Raw genomic sequence first — 19,150 nt, forward strand, 5'->3', positions numbered from 1 at the left:
CATTAAAATGTTCCACAATTCTCAACACCATAAGTGAGACTATTTCACTAATAGCTTAATTATTAGGAGAAAAATTACATTAAGTAAGGAAGGTCATTTAACATCCTGAGTGTCTTGATTTTGTTTACTGATTTCAAATGGGATAATGAACCAACTATTCAGTGTTATGGGAGCAGGAACAGATGGGCCCCAATAAGTATAATGTATATTTTTGCCATATTTTTCTGAATATCACTGACCCTTCGTTTCTAATAAAAATCCGAGTGCTGTAGAAGATACTGAGTTTCCAACAGCAGCCAAAGACCCCGAGAGACTCTCAAGTGGACCAGCGATCTTGTGGTCTTACACAAGAGAATGGGGTTTTCCCCATTTTGAAAGTCTAAAGGAAATTTCATTATATTACTCTTTTAATCTAATTCTTATATATGTTCTTGGCAAGTAAATAATCATTTTACTTGACTTTAGAAACTTGGCAATGAGGAACTTTAGGATCAAGAAGGTAGGATGAAAGCACAGAGAAGAAAAACACATTTTATAATATAGTCAAGTAAAGAGCTGGTATATTCTTTACAATAAATGGTGAGTCAATTCAATAATCATTAAAAAATGTATATTGACGCCTACCTCTCACGCTATAAAAATCAATTCCAGATGAATAGCAAATCTAAATATGAAAGGTAAAACAATACAGCTCTTATTAAAAAGCATGGAAGAATTATTGCATGACCTTGGCAAAAGCGGACTTTGAGTGCCCAATCCCAAGGAAGGGAAGGAGAGCGCCCCCGTGTGGAGAGCGCTGGCATCAGCGTGCAGAGCCTTGGGGTTAGGGGCGTGGCCCTGCCTGGAACTGGCTGATAAGTGGTGTCAGAGCCCAGGGAGCATGTGCATGTCTTCTACCCAGAGAGGAGGCCCAGGATTGGGTGACAGCGCCTAAGAAGGGTGAGGAGTGTGTCTAGGTGGAGGGAGACCCAGTATAAGGTCCAGAGTCTAAGCAGAGTAGGAGGGAAGGGGCAGTGCAGGGTACTGGAACCCAAGTGGGATGACAAAAGCATCCATGTAGGGACTATAGTGAGAGACTGGCATTGACAAAGGGGGGATATTTACAAGGGCATTGTTCAGATAAATAAATATATGTATAAAGAATAATGGAAGTCAACTTTCTCACTGTTGTTAAGAGAAATTACAAACATGGAAAGGGAGAAAACTGGAAAGAGCACTGTGATGTCATATTGGAACTAGAGGTACCGTGAACTCATGGTTCTCAATCTAGATAAATAGCTCTAGAAATAAATACGAACGTGAATGTGCATGTGTGTTTGCTTGTGTTTATGTACATAAATACACATACAGCCATTCCCTAGCTCTATCCACCAAGATAGCCTCGAAGCAGCTCTGTGCATGCTTAGCACTCACACCCTGGTTTCTAAAAGCCATTCTCCTCTAAAAGAAACCAAGGCAGATCTTTGGAGAAATGGCTGATTTCAAGGCGAGGGCAGGCAAAGTATAGAATGAGCCTAGAACATCTGGGTATATCAAGAAAATTAAGAAGTACTCTAGTCATGAAGGAGACATGTCAAAAGTACACGTAAGCCAGCTAAAGAAACCCCCACTGACCCAATTAGGGAAATTTAAGCAACACTAGAAATCATATTCACAACAGAAGATAATCCACTATAACCCACTGAATAAAATAGGAAATGCTGAGTCCATGAGATAGGGTAAAGAGACATGTCATGACACCTAAATGGACACAAGATTTTAGATTGCATCCTTTTTCTTTTATAAAGGACATTTTTGGGAGAACCAGTGGAACGAGTAGGGTATGAGGATTAGACGGTAATAATGTATCCATGCTAATTTCTGGATTTTAATGGCTATATTGTACCTATGAGTATGTTGAAGAACATCCTTATAAGATACACATCAACGTATTTAGGAGTGATGAGACATCCTGTAGTGGCTTTTTATCTACATTCTCCCTTCAAAATACTGCAGTTTATTTACAGTGTAATTTAATAGATACATTGCTGAAAACTTCTGCAGCTCTCCAGAAAATGTTAACTTGGTCAATAACAATCATCAGTGGAGGACATAAGTGCTCAAAAATACAATTTATTGAAATTGTCTACAACGCCACAAGGAAGACTGTCAGATCTAGAGACCATTTCTATAGGAAACAAGATATTACAGCAAGTAAACATTGATACCATCATAGAGTTTCATTTCCATAAAAGCAAGCCATATAATTATTATATAGTAAATTATTGTATCATGACTTTTTTTAATTAAAGTTTATTGAGGTGACAATTGTTAGTAAAGTGACATAAATTTCAGGTATACAATTCTGTATTACATCCTTTATAAATCCCATTGTGTGTTCACCACCCAGAGTCAGTTCTCCTTCCATCACCATATATTTGAGCCCCTTTACCCTCATCTACCGTATCATGACTTTAAATTCCTTACTATGACCTAAAAATTTGAATTTTCAAGTATTTTATATTCTACCTGTAATAGCTGTTATTGCAAAATAAATAATATATATTCATTTAAAACTTTTACTTAAAAGAGCACCATTTTCTGAGCAGCACAAAGACAGACTATGGCCACGCCAATCAATCTTGAACTAAAGGAGCTCCAGCTTCCAAGGCAACATTCATCTTTTGCAAGTGGTTTACCCAGGTGCATAGGAAATTAGCATGCTTTGACAAATGAATAATGGCGTCTCTACAACAGCTCAATCTGTATATTTTAATACATTGCTATTTTGAATTCATTATTGGAAATAGGGGGGGTCTTCTTGTAACTACAGCAAGCAAAAGTCCTTTCACAGTGTTAGTGTTGGGCAGTTCAAATCCCCAAATGCTGAAACTACTCTGATGGATGGGTTGAAATAAGAGGAATAAAACAGTAAAGAAAACGACGCTTGGTCATAAGGATAAAAGGGAAAAGTTCCCAGGTGCTGTCTCCAGACATTCCCCTTTCTCTACACAGCTCTGGGTCGAGAGATGCTGTGTTAAGTCAGACTCTGATCAAGATCAAGTTCTGAGTATGGTGGTTACCAGAAGGAAAAACGGGATATTTAGGGGGGAGGTAGAAGAGAGCAAAGGAGATCAAATATATGATGACGGAAGGAGACTTGACTTTAGGTGGTGAACACACAATGCAATACACAGATGATGTGAAATGGTACACTTGAAACCTATATAATCTTATTAATGTCACTCCAATAAATATAATTTTAAAATTTTAAATAAAAAAAATACAAAACAACAAAAAGATCAGTTTCTGGATCATCAGGGAAGACGCAGGGAGAAAAACGCCCAAGTGAGATTGCTCCTGGGTTTGGGAGGGCACAGCAAAGAGTGGGACATTCTCATCATGTAGCTGTCCCAGGCGCGGCTCTGGCGGGACAAGCATCCCATCCCGGACACAAGACCGCGGACCTTAGCGCGCTCCTCAGCGCGCACCTCCCACCTCCTCACCCCCACCCATCCGCGTGCCCTGCATCCGCCGGTGGCGTCCCAGCCACCCCGTTACCAGGCAACGGGCTGCCCCGGCGTGAAGCGGCTGAGAGGAATGCATAGGGGAAGGCAGTTGGGAAGAAAGCTTAAGAAGCAGAAATGAGCCCGGGTAAGAGTCGGGCGGGGTGCTGTCCCTTGAGGGGGACCCGTGGGCAGTGGACGAGTAGTGGAGGTAGCCGCCTCCTCTGGTCCCGGCCCTTTCACCCCAAGATGGGTCCGTTCTGGATTGCGATCTTCTGGACTAGCCACACACCGTGCTTATACCGAGAAGAAAAGCGCTTCCTTCTTCCCTGTGCCCTGCCTCCAGCCTCCTAGCCACCCTGTCCCGCCGCTGATATGTGGCTCTAGCACGCCCTCCAGTGGCCTCTTAGGGCGTCGGCATCCCGACTCCCCACGCCTCGCCCCCCTTCTTCCAACAAAACCAAAACCCATGTATGGTTCTGTTACAGAAAAGCATCTTGAGGAAGGAGATGAAGTTGACTGCGTTCTCCTTTCAGCGTCCAAGATCCTAAATTCCTCTGAAGGGATAAAGGAAAGTGGTGGCAGTGAAACAGGTAAAATCTCCAAGGCCAAGGAGCCGATGGCAGTGATATTTCTGCGGTTTACTACAGGTAACGGGTATGTTGCCTAACTCCACTGGCCCAACTTGTGTGCTTCCGTTACAATAGGTACTTCCAGTAACTGTCATTACGGCACTAATAGTTAACACAGCACATTACTTTGTGCCAGATATTGTTGTCAGCACTTAAACTTGTTTAATCTCACGACCTTACAAAGTAGGTACTACCATTATCCCAATATTACAAGTGAGGAAGCTGAGGCACAGAAAGGTTAATGAACTCCCCGAGGTCACACAGGTAGCAAGTAACAGCCAGTATTCAGCAGGGTGGCTTCAGAGTCCAGGCCTTAACCACCATGCTCTACTTTACTGCTTCTCTGAATACCAAATAAGAATTGTTCATTTTTTTTAGAGTCACTAAAAAGATGTATACTTTCTCCAAAGGAAACACTTTTTCTAGTAAATATTTGTGCACTACAGGATATTGATTGTATGGGGAGTGTGTCTGAAATAAGCAATGAGCTCTAGTTTTCAAGCTCCACATAAACCGTGAATAAGATGTATAGAAATATCCAGCGAGGGGGTTCCTGAGAACATTGCATTTGGAGTCTCATTTCCTTGAGAGAAGCCCGAGGAGGCTCTACACACCTCTCAGAGGGGCCTGGTGTTCAGCGTGACGTGCCAGGGAAGCACTGTGGGTGGGAGGCAGTATCTAGACTGATGGGCCAAACTCGGACCCCCAGTTGCCCATAACCACGTGTGGCATATGGATAATCCAGACAGAAGTGCTGAGAGAAGTGGTGAACCAGAGACCTGAGGTCAGGACAGGAATTCCGCACCTTTGTAAATGTGGGAATTTCACAAATGCCTTGTCAGGGGCCCTGGAGAAAGGGGCTAGAGCAGCCACACCTCGGTAGACAAAAGACAACCAGACGTCCGCTGACCACCAGGATAAGAGACATCGCCGTGGAGGCCAGCAGGACCATGCACAGCAGGCAGTGCACTGACCTGTCCCCCTCTGCTCTTCTGCGCCCCACCATCCATGAGCAAATGCAGGCACCCTTGTGCAACCCGGAGCGGTAATGGGAACCCCTGAACAGGGAGAAACAAGTCCTCAGAGAGAGTTCAGACTTCGGGTCAACTCAGTATTTATCTCAAAGAGAGCATATAAAGTCAGAAGGGATTGAGGGCCCTTAATTTGGCAATCATGTGTTTTCTAACATGAGGGAGAGTTAGGGCTCTGGAGAAAGATTTATAGAAAATGAAGTTACATGCAAAGAGACTATATGTGCTTGTTTAAAAGTTACAGCCTTTGTGGTTACAAGTACAAGGTCCAGCAAGGACAGGTACTCAATAACTGACAGATGTAGATTTTCTATGTCGGGCGCTGACAAGGGTGCCAACAACTAAAGACAAAATTGGGAGATATGAGTTTGTTCCCTCCACTTTTTCTGTTCTCCTATCTACCCTTCATTGTCACCAAGTGATCCATTTCCTGAGTACTAACCAACAGAATATTGACCTGATTTGCATAAGTAATGCAGAGTTCTAAGAAGTTGTATAATATTTCTGAGGTCTCTTTGATTTTAAAAGATCAAGTAGTTAGCCTAATTAACCCTCGATTTATTGGAATGGGGATGTGAGAGATACTTTCAAACTTCAGGATGTCCAGTGTGCTGTTCCTAGTGTCCACGTTCTATGCAAGCCTTCATTCATTCACTCATTCATCCATCCATCCATCTATTCATTCATCTAACAAATATTTTTGAGTGAGTACTGTCCTAGGTGCTGGAGATCCAACAGTAAACAAAATACACAAATTCCCTGTCCACATGAAGCTTACCTTCTAATGTGGGAGGGGGAACAAAGGATACTGTGTGTAGGATGGGAGTGAATCCTGTGGAGAAAAGTAAGGCACAGGGGACGGGGAGTATATGGATTCAGAGGTGGCTGGGAAGTATGCAATTCTATTTTAAATAGGATGAAAGGAGACCTCATGTATCAGGTGACATCTGAGTGAAGCCCTGAAGAGGTAAAGGAGTAATCAATGCAGATTTCTAGGGCATGAGCATTCCAGGCAGAGAACAGCACCTGCAGAGACCCTGAGCTGGGAAGCTGCCTGGTATGTCTGGGGAACAGCCAGTATGACCGGGGCAGAATGGTAAGGAAGATGGTAGAAGAATGGTAGAGAGGAAACTGGGGCGGGGGGCGTGGTAGTGCCATGTAAGGATCTGGGGCTTTATTCTCAGCAAAATGGGACACATTGAAGAGTTTTGAGCAGTGTCCTCCTCTCCATCACAATTGGAAATTTTAAATTTACAGAATCGTCATCATATTGATACTATCCTTGCCTCTGCAGTAATGATTAAATATTTATTGAGCCTGTACTACGTGCCATGCACTAAACACTGCTGGAATTATCCCTCACAGCAAGTGTGTGGTAATGCCAGGATTCAAGCCCGTAGTTCACACAACAATGCCTCGTGCAGATCATGCCACATCTTATAAAGCTTTGTGAAAGAGTTGCTTCTAGGAATGAATCTGAATTGCCACAGCAAAACTCATGGTTTGAACAGGAGAATTGTAAAGCTTTGACTAGAGAGTCTCTTCAGATCACATTAAATCTTTCGCATTTTTAAAACTCATTTGTTCGCCGTGGTCTGTTAGCTATAGGTGTACACTTATACACTGAATATGACATAATCTTCTGCAAGCTTCAGACTAAATTTCCCGTATCTTTACTTAATCACCTCAGAAGTCATTCCACTGGTAAGTATCTTGTTTTTCACTTCCAACTCTTAAATATGAAACAGCTAGAGAATTTAATATAATATGAATAATATTTCTTGCATTCCCAAGAGTGTAAGCCTCTTCAGGGCTGGGACCTAATCTTCCACTTAGTCTGTATACCTCCCAATATTAGCAGGGATTTAAAAAATAGTGACACCTGATTGAGTTCTCTCCTGTGAATCTTTGATAATTTCCCTTCCAATTCTAGAATCGTATAATTCTATGTGGCTTTTTCAATATTGCTGAATTTTAAAATTTTCTTTCCTTTGTGAATAAGTAGCAACCAATGTCTCTGAAACTCATAAAAAACAAAAATATTATTTTAATAGTTTTCAAAAATAGAAAAATCCAACTCTCTGCCTACCCTGCGTCTTCACTGAATCATCTGAGAAAAACACTCACTTCTGAGTCTTACCCTGGATCTCAATGCTATTTGGAAAACTTACTTTATTTCCCACAAAATGTTTTTTCAAACCCTCTCCAAGATAACTATTTCACTCTTCTTGTCTCCTCAAATCTCCAATACCTCTCACCACTACCTCTCAACTTGTAACATGATCTCACACAATATGGAAAAAATAAAAGAAATCAGACCCAAACTCCCTCACCCTCAGCCTTCGAATTTGTTAACCTACTTAACTGGGTACCCATATTCTCCTTCTCCGTTTATATGGAAGGGTTGTCCCTGCTCAATCAAAGGTCATTTCCTCCAGATCCTCTCGCTCTTGGAAATCTTAATTACTCAGCTTCCACAATTAGCCTCCCTCGTTCTCCAGAATTATTTTCCTTTTCCCTTTATACTATAGGATTCCAGCAGCAGGCAGGCATGTTAGAATCTCCCATGGTTAATAACATCCTTCTTAACCTTCTTCCAACGTGCACCCTATTCCACTAGATGCCCTATTCCTTTCCACAGTAAAACTCGAAAGATTTGCCTATACTCAATGCTGAACATATCTTCACATTCCATTGTCTTCTCAAGTCACTTCATTTGGTCTCTGCGCCTGTCACCACACAGAAACTGCCCCTGTCCAGGCCGGCAGTGGTGTCCATATTGTCCAACACAGTGTTCTAACCACTCCCCGGAGACTGGAATACCCAACTGCCTGTTGACAGGCAGACACGTTGATGTCTAACAGAGAACTTGAACACATCTAAAAGTGTTTTCCCCAAAATATGTTCTTACTCCATTCTTTTCCATTTCAGTAAATGACATCATCATTCATACATCTGTGCTCACCAAAACCCTAAGGATCATCCTTCATTCTTGTCTTCTGGCCACATCTAATCCTCTAGCATGCTGCTGACTTTATCTCCAAAACACAGTATAAATCCACCTATGTTTCTCCATTGCCCTCACTGCCATTCTAGTCCAAGATACCTTTATCTCTCACTTGGATTATTGCAATAGTCCTGCAATTGCCACCTTATCATCCATCATCATGCAGTCGAGTGACCTGTAACCATTTTTCATGATCAAATCATTCTCTTGATTAAAACACTCCAAAGCATCCCATTTCACTTAAAATAAAAGCCAAACCCCTCAGGTGGGCCTGCAAGACGTGACATAATCTAGTCCATCTCCCCCACTGACGTATACTGTGCTCCCATCTGCAGACATATTGGCTTTCCTTCTGTTCTGCAAACACAGCTAACGTCTTCTGCTTCAGGACTCTGCTGTTTCCTCTGCTCCAACTTCTTCCTACAGATGTTCACAGGGCTGGCCCCTTCTTCTCCCCAAGGAGTCTCAGCTGAAGCCTCATATACCAGACGGGCGTTTCCTAACCACCCTCTCCAGTGCTGCCTCCATCCTCACTCATTGTCACATTAGCCAATTTTCTTTGTTTTGTTTTTAATCACGATTTAAAAGTATCTTGCTTATTTCTTTGTTTGCTTCTCTTTTTATTCTGTCTATTCCTTTAGAATGCAGGCCCCGTGAGAGCAGGAGCCTGGGCTGTCTTAGTCACGGCTGGGTCTACAATAGCTACAGAAGGGCATGCCACGTAGTGGATATCAATGTCTCAACGAATGACGTCGAAGGAATGGACCACTAAAACATGAAACATTACTTAAGGCTAAATCACTCACTCATAATAATTATTTTGGACTTTCACGTAGAGATTTTAGAGCCAAACGAGGTCCCGGACTGCCCCAACCCCTAACCCAGAACCAAATGAAACGAACAACAACAAAAATGCTAGGAAACCAGTAAAAATGTCACCAGTAGCAATTGAAGAAGAAAGGGGGTACCTCCTCAGGTCATAAAATTAGAAAGTGGAGGCCAAAGATAAAAACGAGATTCCGGCTAACTATAGCCTGGCCCCTAACTCTGCCTCTGACTTTCAGAAGCAACAAAGCAAATCGAAATCCTGGAAATACACATTAATCCCCTACCCCCAAAATGTGAATAGAAAAAGACTGAGGAAATACCTGTGTCTTTCTATTATTGGAGTTTGGGTGGGTAGAGAGGAGCTGCTGCTAGAACAGAGGGGTAAACCTACAGGCTGATCAACAGATGTTTACTTTGCACGGAGGAGAGAAAAGGTTTGGGGCAGGGCTACCACCAGCCCATGAAGTTGCCTTTGTGTGGATTAAGACAGGGTACACCCTACTCTAGATGGCTGGAGACCCATGCAGAGTGCATATAACTGATTGGAGCAGAGCACGGGATGAATTTCAGCCCACACATATCTTTTTGGCCAGGATTCCTTGTGCAGTGAACAACCTGCACAATCCTATGTGGCAATCCTAGTTCTGGGATTCCATACTGAATTGAGGGGACCACCTGCATCAAGAGAGTATTTCCCTATGGAAATAGGATACACCTCCCACTAGGTTTCTAGCAGTCTCAGGGAACAACCACAAACTATACAACACCAAAGATCACATCCTCCAACAACAGCTTCACACAGATACAAATGTTCCCTGCTCCAAGTCCTCTCACCTAACTTTGGAGCCATAGAAAAATGCATAGGAAAACACACTGGCTCCGAAACACTATCTCAGAGGGCTAGACTAATGGGATTCAGGGAAGGATGTCAAGAGAAAAATACTGAGCAGAGTTGCTCAAGCTGCCCATGAGCCATGTGAAAAGCAGCATCATGGTGACCGTGGAAACATACTGTGGTCAAAAAAGAAGAGCTGGAGGGAGAGAAATATATGTAGAAGCAGCATATAAATCCCATGTTCTTTATTTTAAAACATTGATTTACTGGGCTGGCCAGGTGGCTCAGGCGGTTAGAGCTCCATGCTCCTAACTCCGAAGGCTGCCGGTTCGATTCCCACCTGGACCAGTGGGCTCTCAACCACAAGGTTGCCAGTTCCATTCCTCGAGTCCTGCAAGGGATGGTGGGCTCTGCCCCCTGCAACTAAGATTGAACACGGCACCTTGAGCTGAGCTGCCGCTGAGCTCCCGGATGGCTCAGTTGGTTGGAGTGCATCCTCTCAACCACAAGGTTGCCTGTTCGACTCCCGCAAGGGATGGTGGGCTGAGCCCCCTGCAACTAGCAATGGCAACAGGACCTGGAGCTGAGCTGCACCCTCCACAACTAAGACTGAAAGGACAACAACTTGACTTGGAAAAAAGTCCTGGAAGTACATACTGTTCCCCAATAAAGTTCTGTTCCCCTTCCCCAATAAAAAAAATCTTAAAACAAAACAAAACAAAAAACACATTGATTTACTATAGCCCTTGACTAAGCCTTTAGATTCCTTTTGGCTCCATATTTCTTAATCGGTGTTAGCAAAAGGAATTCTGTATTTAGCCTTGAACTTGCAAGTCCTCCTAAAGAGACAAAGGAAATCTGTGCAGAAAAGGGAGGGTGTTGCTACAGGTGCACAAAGGAGATGGAATTTTGAACAGTAAATCCATTAAGAATAAAGTAGGGGCAACCCAGTCAGGAGCCCCTCTCGTTCTGCGAGCTGCGACTCTTTACTCCTTACTTTTAATAAACTATCCTCTTTTACAAAAAAAAAAAAAAAAAGAATAAAGTCAAAGGCTGAAAATAATTATAATAATAATACACTAATCTTTGGGTTAAATAGCTTTCTGGAAATTATGGTTACAGAACAAAATTAAACATCATAAAACTTCACAGTGTGAAAATAATATAGCTAGCAAATATCATAAAAAGTGGGGGGTAGCTGTGGGAGGGAGCACAACGCTAATTTTCTCATAGTTGACTCCCTTCCTTGGCAGGGAGTAAATCAACACTGAATACAAAAGAATTGTATGTTATTTAAAAAAACATTAAAATTCCAATCCCTTAATCCTTTTCATTATATTTTTATTAGTTTAGAGTGATCTTATAGGAAATAATCGCTCATGTAGTGAAAAAAAATCTGAATATTAGCAATATTTGCAGTTCTCATTCTATTAAAATGTAAATTTAATACTATTTATTTAAAAGTATTATGTATAATATGATCCCACTATTCTAAAATCATTTCTATTTTTTCCACATATATGCACAGGAAAGGGTGTGCACATACAATTAACAAGTTAGTTCTGCGTGGTGTGATTCTAGGTGACATATTCTTTTTGATTTGCAGTTTGATCTTTTTGAGTTCATTAGAAGAGGTTCTTTTAGAGTCCAAAAAACTTTGAGAGTCCGAAAAGCTTTGCTGCACTGGTCCAAACCTCGCTTAAGTTTTTGTCTCTCTCTGAGATGAACGTTTCAGACTCCCATTTTACTCTCAGTAAGACGGCTTTGCTGTCCCTTCCTGTCCTCTGATGAAGACGGGATTCTTCAATGGCCCCAGGCTCTGAACCAGAGTTGCCCTCTCAGCAATCAGGACCAGATGGAAGAGAGTGTGGGGTGGAGGTGGGAATTATTATACTTTTCAACCAGCTTCTATAACATCTGGCAATCTGGCAGACTGTCATTCCAAAGGAGAAGTGCTGACCTCCTTCAAAACCTTCTCTTAGGACAGAAATTGTCAGCCTAGGGGCACATTCTATTCTAACTCTCATTTCATTCAGGACACTGAATGTTTTTTAAACTCTTTAATAAAAATTACAAAGCAAGCAAGTAGTCAAATATTTGGACAAAGAGGGATATAGGTCATGAAATTTGCAAACATTATATAGTCTCTCTCCTGCTACAGATCTATAATCTACTTTCTAGGAAGGAACACATGTCTCTTTTTTTTTTTTTTTTTTTTCTCATTAAACTTTGTTTTAATGGGTCTCAAAATTCTGTGACAGATTTTTGGTCAAGTTGTTTCCATTAAAAAGTACTGATTTTAAAAACTAATAACTTAAAAACTGCCACACAAAAAAACAAATGGTCCACAAAACATTCTCCTTTCCTTCTGAAGGTTTTACGATGCATTGTAATCATTAACCAGTCTTTTACTGTTACACTTAAATGGCCAATTGAGACAAACAGTTCTGAGACCGTTCTTCCACCACTGATTAAGACTGGGGTGGCAGGTATAAGGGATAATATTCATTTAGCCTTCTGAGCTTTCTGGGCAGACTTGGTGACCTCGCCAGCTCCAGCTGCTTTCTTGTCCACTGCTTTGATGACACCCACGGCAACTGTCTGTCTCATGTCACGAACAGCAAAACGACCAAGAGGAGGGTAGTCAAAGAAGCTCTCAACACACATGGGTTTGCCAGGAACCATGTCAACGATGGCAGCATCACCAGATTTCAAAAACTTGGGGCCATCTTCCAGCTTTTTCCCTGAACGACGATCAATCTTCTCCTTCAGCTCAGCAAATTTGCAAGCAATGTGAGCTGTGTGACAATCAAGCACAGGTGCATATCCGGCACTGATTTGGCCTGGATGATTCAGGATAATCACCTGAGCAGTGAAGCCAGCTGCCTCCATTGGTGGGTCATTTTTGCTGTCACCAGCCACATTGCCACGACGAACATCTTTGACAGACACATTTTTGACATTGAAGCCCACATTGTCCCCAGGAAGAGCTTCACTCAAAGCTTCATGGTGCATTTCAACAGACTTTACTTCAGTTGTAACATTGACTGGAGCAAAGGTGACCACCATGCCGGGTTTGAGAACACCAGTCTCCACTCGGCCCACAGGGACAGTGCCAATACCACCAATTTTGTAGACATCCTGGAGGGGCAGACGCAAAGGCTTGTCAGTTGGACGAGTTGGTGGCAGGATGCAATCCAGAGCTTCAAGCAGTGTGGTTCCACTGGCACTGCCATCCTTACGGGTGACTTTCCATCCCTTGAACCAAGGCATGTTAGCACTTGGCTCCAGCATGTTGTCACCATTCCAACCAGAAATTGGCACAAATGCGACTGTGTCAGGGTTGTAGCCAATTTTCTTAATGTAGGTGCTGACTTCCTTAACGATTTCCTCGTATCTCTTCTGGCTGTAGGGCGGCTCAGTGGAATCCATTTTGTTCACACCAACAATCAGTTGTTTCACACCCAGTGTGTAAGCCAGAAGGGCATGCTCACGGGTCTGCCCATTCTTGGAGATACCTGCTTCGAATTCACCAACACCAGCAGCAACAATCAGGACAGCACAGTCAGCCTGAGATGTGCCTGTAATCATGTTTTTGATAAAGTCTCTGTGTCCTGGGGCATCGATGATGGTCACATAATACTTGCTGGTCTCGAATTTCCACAGGGAGATATCAATGGTGATCCCATGCTCACGTTCAGCTTTCAGTTTATCCAAGACCCAGGCATACTTGAAGGAGCCCTTTCCCATCTCAGCAGCCTCCTTCTCAAATTTTTCAATGGTTCTTTTGTCGATCCCACCACATTTGTAGATCAGATGATCAGTAGTGGTAGACTTGCCGGAATCTACGTGTCCAATGACGACGATGTTGATGTGTGTCTTTTCCTTTCCCATTTTGGGTTAGATTCAGCGGTGGTTTTCACTACACCTGTGTTCTGGCGGCAAACCCGTTGCGAAAAAAAAAGCCACATGTCTCTTTGTAATACTTCGCTAAGAGCATGACAAAAGTTACACTCTGTTAATCCAACTTGTTTCTATGATAAGGAGGAAAAGCATCACATGGCTGTTTCATAGACACTGAGACCCATACAGTAGTTTGCCAAGGGTCTTCCTATAACATGAGGATTTCTTTTTTTACACACATATATATGGATATACATATATATATTCATATATGAATATACATATCCATATATGAATACACACACAGACACACACACACACACACATATATAATATCCCAGAAAATGACATTTGAGTGAGAGTTTCAAGTTTGGCATTTTAAGCTAATGGTTTATTGTAAAAGTAAAACCATGATCACAACCTAAAGTAGATATTTTAAGTCAAGTGAAAATTAGTTCTTAAACTTATTATGTGACTAGCATTAGGTTCTTCCTGATGTGAACCTCAAAATTCTCATTGTCTTCCTCTCACTACCCAAGAAAATTAGGAAATTGCTTTCCATTACAGTTGTTTTAAAATAAAACTTAAGAATTAAATCACATGGTTGTTCAATTTTACTTTCTAGAATATGGCTGCATATCAGAATCAGAAAATCAAATTCAACCACAATCGGCATTAAAAGTGAGTATATTTCATTTTATTTTCTCTGAAAACTTGTGTAAAGGCTGATCTTTTTCAGAAGAAATACTTCCTAAATGCACATGGGTTTTCCACCAAAATCTTCATGAAAATGCATTGGAGAGTTAGCAAGAATGTGAGTCATCCTTTCTGGTAACTGGCAACTTCAGGGGTAGAAAAAAAAATCATAACAATTCAAGTGTATGTTCACCTACCGAAAAATACTCAATCCCATGCCTTGTTTAATGTTCTCATAGGCCCTTCAGCATCAACTGGAATCATTTCAGGCTCTCCGAATACAGACTTTGCAGAATGTCAGCATGGTATGTTTCATTTGATATATACATAGGAAATATATAAATTTAAGGATATCGTCCCACATGTCTAAGCTGATGATCACTAATTGACTAGTTGATATAAAATGTAGTAAAATAGAGGCAGCAACATTTTCTAGGCTCAAAATTTGGAGAAAACTATATTCTGTTATACCTATATTTGGGTATGAGACAAAAAGAAACAGCACTCATTGATTTTTCAAAACACATTTAAAGTGTTACCTATCTATAGTCTACCAATAGGGACTCTTATTATAAGTGATATAAAATCTAACCCAAACTGACTAAGGAAAACAGTGTGCTTTATTAGCTCAGGTAACTGAAAATCCTAGGGATTTTTTTATTTGGGGATGGCTTACTCCATGCGATCAGGATTCATGGCATCGAGGAACCATTCGCACTCCTTATCATGGTTCTGCTTTCCACAGGAATGGATTCTTGGATTCTACATGGTGGCAAAAGGGCTGCTAGAAGGTCCAGGCCTTTATCTTTCTGGGTTCCAGTCATAGAAGAGACCATGCTTTTATCTCTTAACAGTTTATACTGAGCTTGGCCTGACTGCCCCAATTTGGGTCACGTGCAATTCTTGAACCAATCACTGTTCAAAGGGAGGCGGGGCTCTGACTGGTCAGCTCTGAGTCACCTGCTGCCCCTAGAGCTAGAAGTGGGATTAGTGCCATCAAAGGCACATGGACGTTATCGAGAAGAAATTACAAGGTAGGGTTAAGAGAAGGTTAGGGCATGAGTATTGGGGGTGTGTAACAACACATCTTCACTAAAGACCGGATATAAACTTCATCCGAATAATTCTTGTATTAGAAGCAATTGCAGGGAAATGGAAAGAAAAGAGAAACTCCTGAGGGTGACAGACTAGATTTCATTTTGATGTCAGAGAACAAAGGTCTCTCATGTATTCAACAATGCAAAAATCAAACATTTAAAATTATTTGAATATACTTCATAAAATTTTTCCTCAATTAAGCCTTTGATTTTATAGTCACATAATAAAGGCATGATTTTCTTAAAAATTCCTTTAATTATAGAGATTACAATAAATTAAGTGAGTGTACATTTTATGTGATAGAGAATTTTTATGTGCAGGAAATTTAAAGTTATTTTTTAGTTATAATATCTATTACTCCTGTACATTCATAAGTTTAAAAATCTGAAATCACATCTAATATTCTCAATTTATCTTTTAAAGGTACAGTCTGAAATCAGTGAAATATTGAACAAAAGTATTATTGAAATAGAAAACCCACAGTTTAGCTCAGGAAAAAACCTAGTATTCAATGCACACATTGAAAAGGTATGTTATTCTATACAAAATCATTCTCTATTTCAGTACTTCAAAAATGTTACTACAACCAATTTATCTTCAACTTTACATTTTCCTCTTCTTCATAGGGTGATTGGACTGTAACACATGAAAATAAGGAAATTCCTGTCCTGAAAACCCTGAAAGATGTGCGTTTACCTCTGTACTTCTGCAACATCACGTTTCCCTTAGGAGAGTGTGGGGCGGGGGGGTATTTCACTTAGTCCAGATGCCTAGGTTACCAAGTTAATGAAATACAAGGCAGTTTTTCTAGCCTATCTGTCCACTTACAAGTTTTTCTACTTTTAGGTTTGACTTTGACCTGTGAATTCCCTAGAAAAGGTCCAAACTAGAGACACTGTGTCTACACTGATTAGAACCCACATTCCCAGGATAGTCACAGCCCCAGAATCATCTGACCCTAGGAATGCAAGCTAAGGTTGACAAATAGCCCAGAAGTGGAAATATTCATTTTCTTTAAACTTCCATTTCAGCTATTGCTTCTGCCTTTCCCAACTATCTATGATGGTCTCTTGAGAGATGCTAAATTTCTATTTCTGAAATTGAGGGGTTGGGCCATGTATCTCACCCCCTAAGGACATAAGTACAATTTCTAAGCAAACTGCGAAGACCAGAGTTACAGATCTCAACTGTTGTTCTATTTTCTGTAGAAAATGAATCATGCTTGTTTTGCTTCTTTGCTGTATAAATGAATGAAATGTCCGTTTGCTTGCAAAAATAAACCCTCCACAAAATATTATCTTAATTTGTCGGTCATGTGGCAAATGATAGTACATTTATAGTGTGCTTTTTATTGTTACTAGCCTATAGAGAATCAAGAAGAAATCCTTTCTATGGAGAAACTTCATCATTTTAAGGATTCCAAGACTCTTCATTCAATAGAAGAAAAACTCAGTAGCGATAATGTGAACAGTCTCTCTCAAGGTATAAATATTCCATCCCAGATACAGTTCAAGGATATTTTAACTTTAAGAACTTCAACAGATAATTCAGCTTCAAGCATAATTATGAACCCTTCAGAAAATTCTGACTTGTTGAAGAATTATAATAACCTTTATAGTTTTGTACCTAATGCACCTCAAAATGTGATGTCTCAAGCTGATACAGTAATTCTGGATAAATCCAAAATTACTGTGCCTTTTCTCAAGAATGGATTTTGTGAAAATTTAGATAATATTTGCCACTCTATCAAACAGATGAAGGAAGAGCTTCAAAAGTCACATGACAGGGAACTGGCACTTACAAATGAACTTCATACTTTAAAACTTGATACAAATATTCAGAGTAATAGCAAATATGACCTGTCCCCCATTCACAAGGAAAAAATTAATTTTATCAAGGAAGAAAATATAGAAAATAACTTAAATGAAGATATAAAATCAAAGAGAATTTCAGAATTAGAAGCATTAGTAAACAAATTACTTCCACTCAGGGAAACAGTGTCAAAATTCCATGTGAATTTTTGTAGGAAATGTAAGAAATTATCTAAGAGTGAAACACACAGGAGAAAGAAGAATGAGAAAAACAATAAAGAAATTCCTATCACCAGTAAGAATATTACAGATTTAAAATTCCATTCCAGAGTTCCAAGACATACACAGTCATGCTTTGACCCAACAAAATATGAAATGAAAGACAAAGAAAGGCAATCATTTGTAGTAAAACAAGGATCAATAAAATTTGAAAATGAGAAAACATCCAAAGTCAATTCTGTTACTGAGCAGTGTGTTGCAAAAATTCAGTACTTACAGAATTACCTAAAAGAATCTATGCAGATACAGAAAAAAGTAACAGAACTGGAGAATGAAAATCTAGCACTTAAGACCAGAATAAAACCTCTTGTCTTTACCACACAATCTCTGATACAAAAAATTGAAATATATGAAAAGCAACTTAAGAATTTGGTTGAAGAAAAGAATACTCTTCACTCCAAATTAATTAAAACAGAAGAAGATGGCAAAGAATGTCTTAAAGAATTGAAAAAAATAATTGGTAAATACAATGTTCTCCAAGGACAAAATAAAACTCTAGAGGAAAAAAATAGTCAACTTTCTTTGGAGAAGCAACAAATGATAGAAACATTCGATCAACTAAAAGATAAGGAACACAAAACTCAAAATGATATGACCATTGTCAATAATGAAAATAATCAAATGAGTATAGAAATGGAATCAATGAAAACAAATCTTCTATTAATACAGGATGAAAAGGAAATGTTAGAGAGAGAAACACACCAGCTTCTAAAGGAAAAAAGTTCACTTGAAAATGAACTAAAAGAAAACAAGCTAGAGATAATGCAGCTAAAAGAGAAAGAAAGATTGGCAAAAATTGAACAAGAGGCATTTCTTCAAATAATAGAAACAGTTAAAAATGAAAAAATTAATCTTGAAACAACATTACAAGAATCTACAGCTGCTAGACAAATGATGGAAAGAGAAATTGAGAATATTCAAACATACCAATCCACTGCAGAAGAGAATTTTTTGAAGGAAATAAAAAATGCAAAATCAGAAGCAGGTATTTATAAGAATAGTTTATCTGAAATGGGCAATGAATGTGAAATGTTATCAAAAATGGTAATGGAAATTAAAGCAGATAATCAGATTCTAAAAGAAGAACTAAAAAAGCATAGTCAAGAAAATATAAAATTTGAAAACAGCATCAGCAGACTTGCAGAAGACAAAATACTTTTAGAAAATTATGTAAGAAGTATAGAGAATGAAAGGGATACCTTGGAGTTTGAGATGCGGAATCTTCAAAGGGAATATTTAAATCTAAGTGAAAAAATCTGTGGTCAACATAGTGACCTATCAAAACCTGGTTACATTTCAAGAAGAGAGAAATTCCATTTTGACAACTATGATACTTATGAAGACACCTCTAATCCCAGGAGTAGGCCTTTAGCTCCTGATTTGAAAGGTATGTATATTGTGGTGGATAGTAGAGACGTATTTAAGATTCCTGTAGCCCAGGGGTGTCCAAACTTTTTTCAACGGTTTTCACCAAGGGCCATATGCGGTAAAATACACAAACAGCCGGGCCACTCACTCGAGGTGAAGTACGTATTGCCTCACCTG

The 19,150-nt window shown here is 40.1% G+C and overlaps 2 protein-coding genes across 2 annotated transcripts; one reads left to right on the top strand and one right to left on the bottom strand.

Moving 5' to 3' along the window:
* Positions 1-722: 722 nt before the first annotated feature.
* On the top strand, positions 723-19,147 carry CCDC110 (coiled-coil domain containing 110; the record flags this gene model as incomplete). The annotated part of the gene is made up of 7 exons (XM_033104024.1): positions 723-822; positions 3,301-3,543; positions 3,665-4,078; positions 14,347-14,402; positions 14,657-14,722; positions 15,939-16,043; positions 16,877-19,147. Coding segments are annotated over exons 1-7 (3,255 nt in total), but the record flags the coding sequence as incomplete, so codon positions are not given.
* LOC117021791 (elongation factor 1-alpha 1-like) lies at positions 12,311-13,778 on the bottom strand. Its single transcript, XM_033105160.1, has one exon. The coding sequence runs from the start codon at positions 13,710-13,712 to the stop codon at positions 12,324-12,326; it is 1,389 nt and encodes a 462-aa protein (XP_032961051.1). The 5' UTR covers positions 13,713-13,778; the 3' UTR covers positions 12,311-12,323.
* Positions 19,148-19,150: the final 3 nt, after the last annotated feature.

This window comes from Rhinolophus ferrumequinum, chromosome 4 (assembly GCF_004115265.2).
Source record: "Rhinolophus ferrumequinum isolate MPI-CBG mRhiFer1 chromosome 4, mRhiFer1_v1.p, whole genome shotgun sequence".
Taxonomy (NCBI): Eukaryota; Metazoa; Chordata; class Mammalia; order Chiroptera; family Rhinolophidae; genus Rhinolophus; species Rhinolophus ferrumequinum.

What these genes read in the sequence shown, in the direction of transcription:
- LOC117021791 (XM_033105160.1), bottom strand. Translation starts at nt 13,712, where the DNA reads ATGGGAAAGGAAAAGACACACATCAACATCGTCGTCATTGGACACGTA.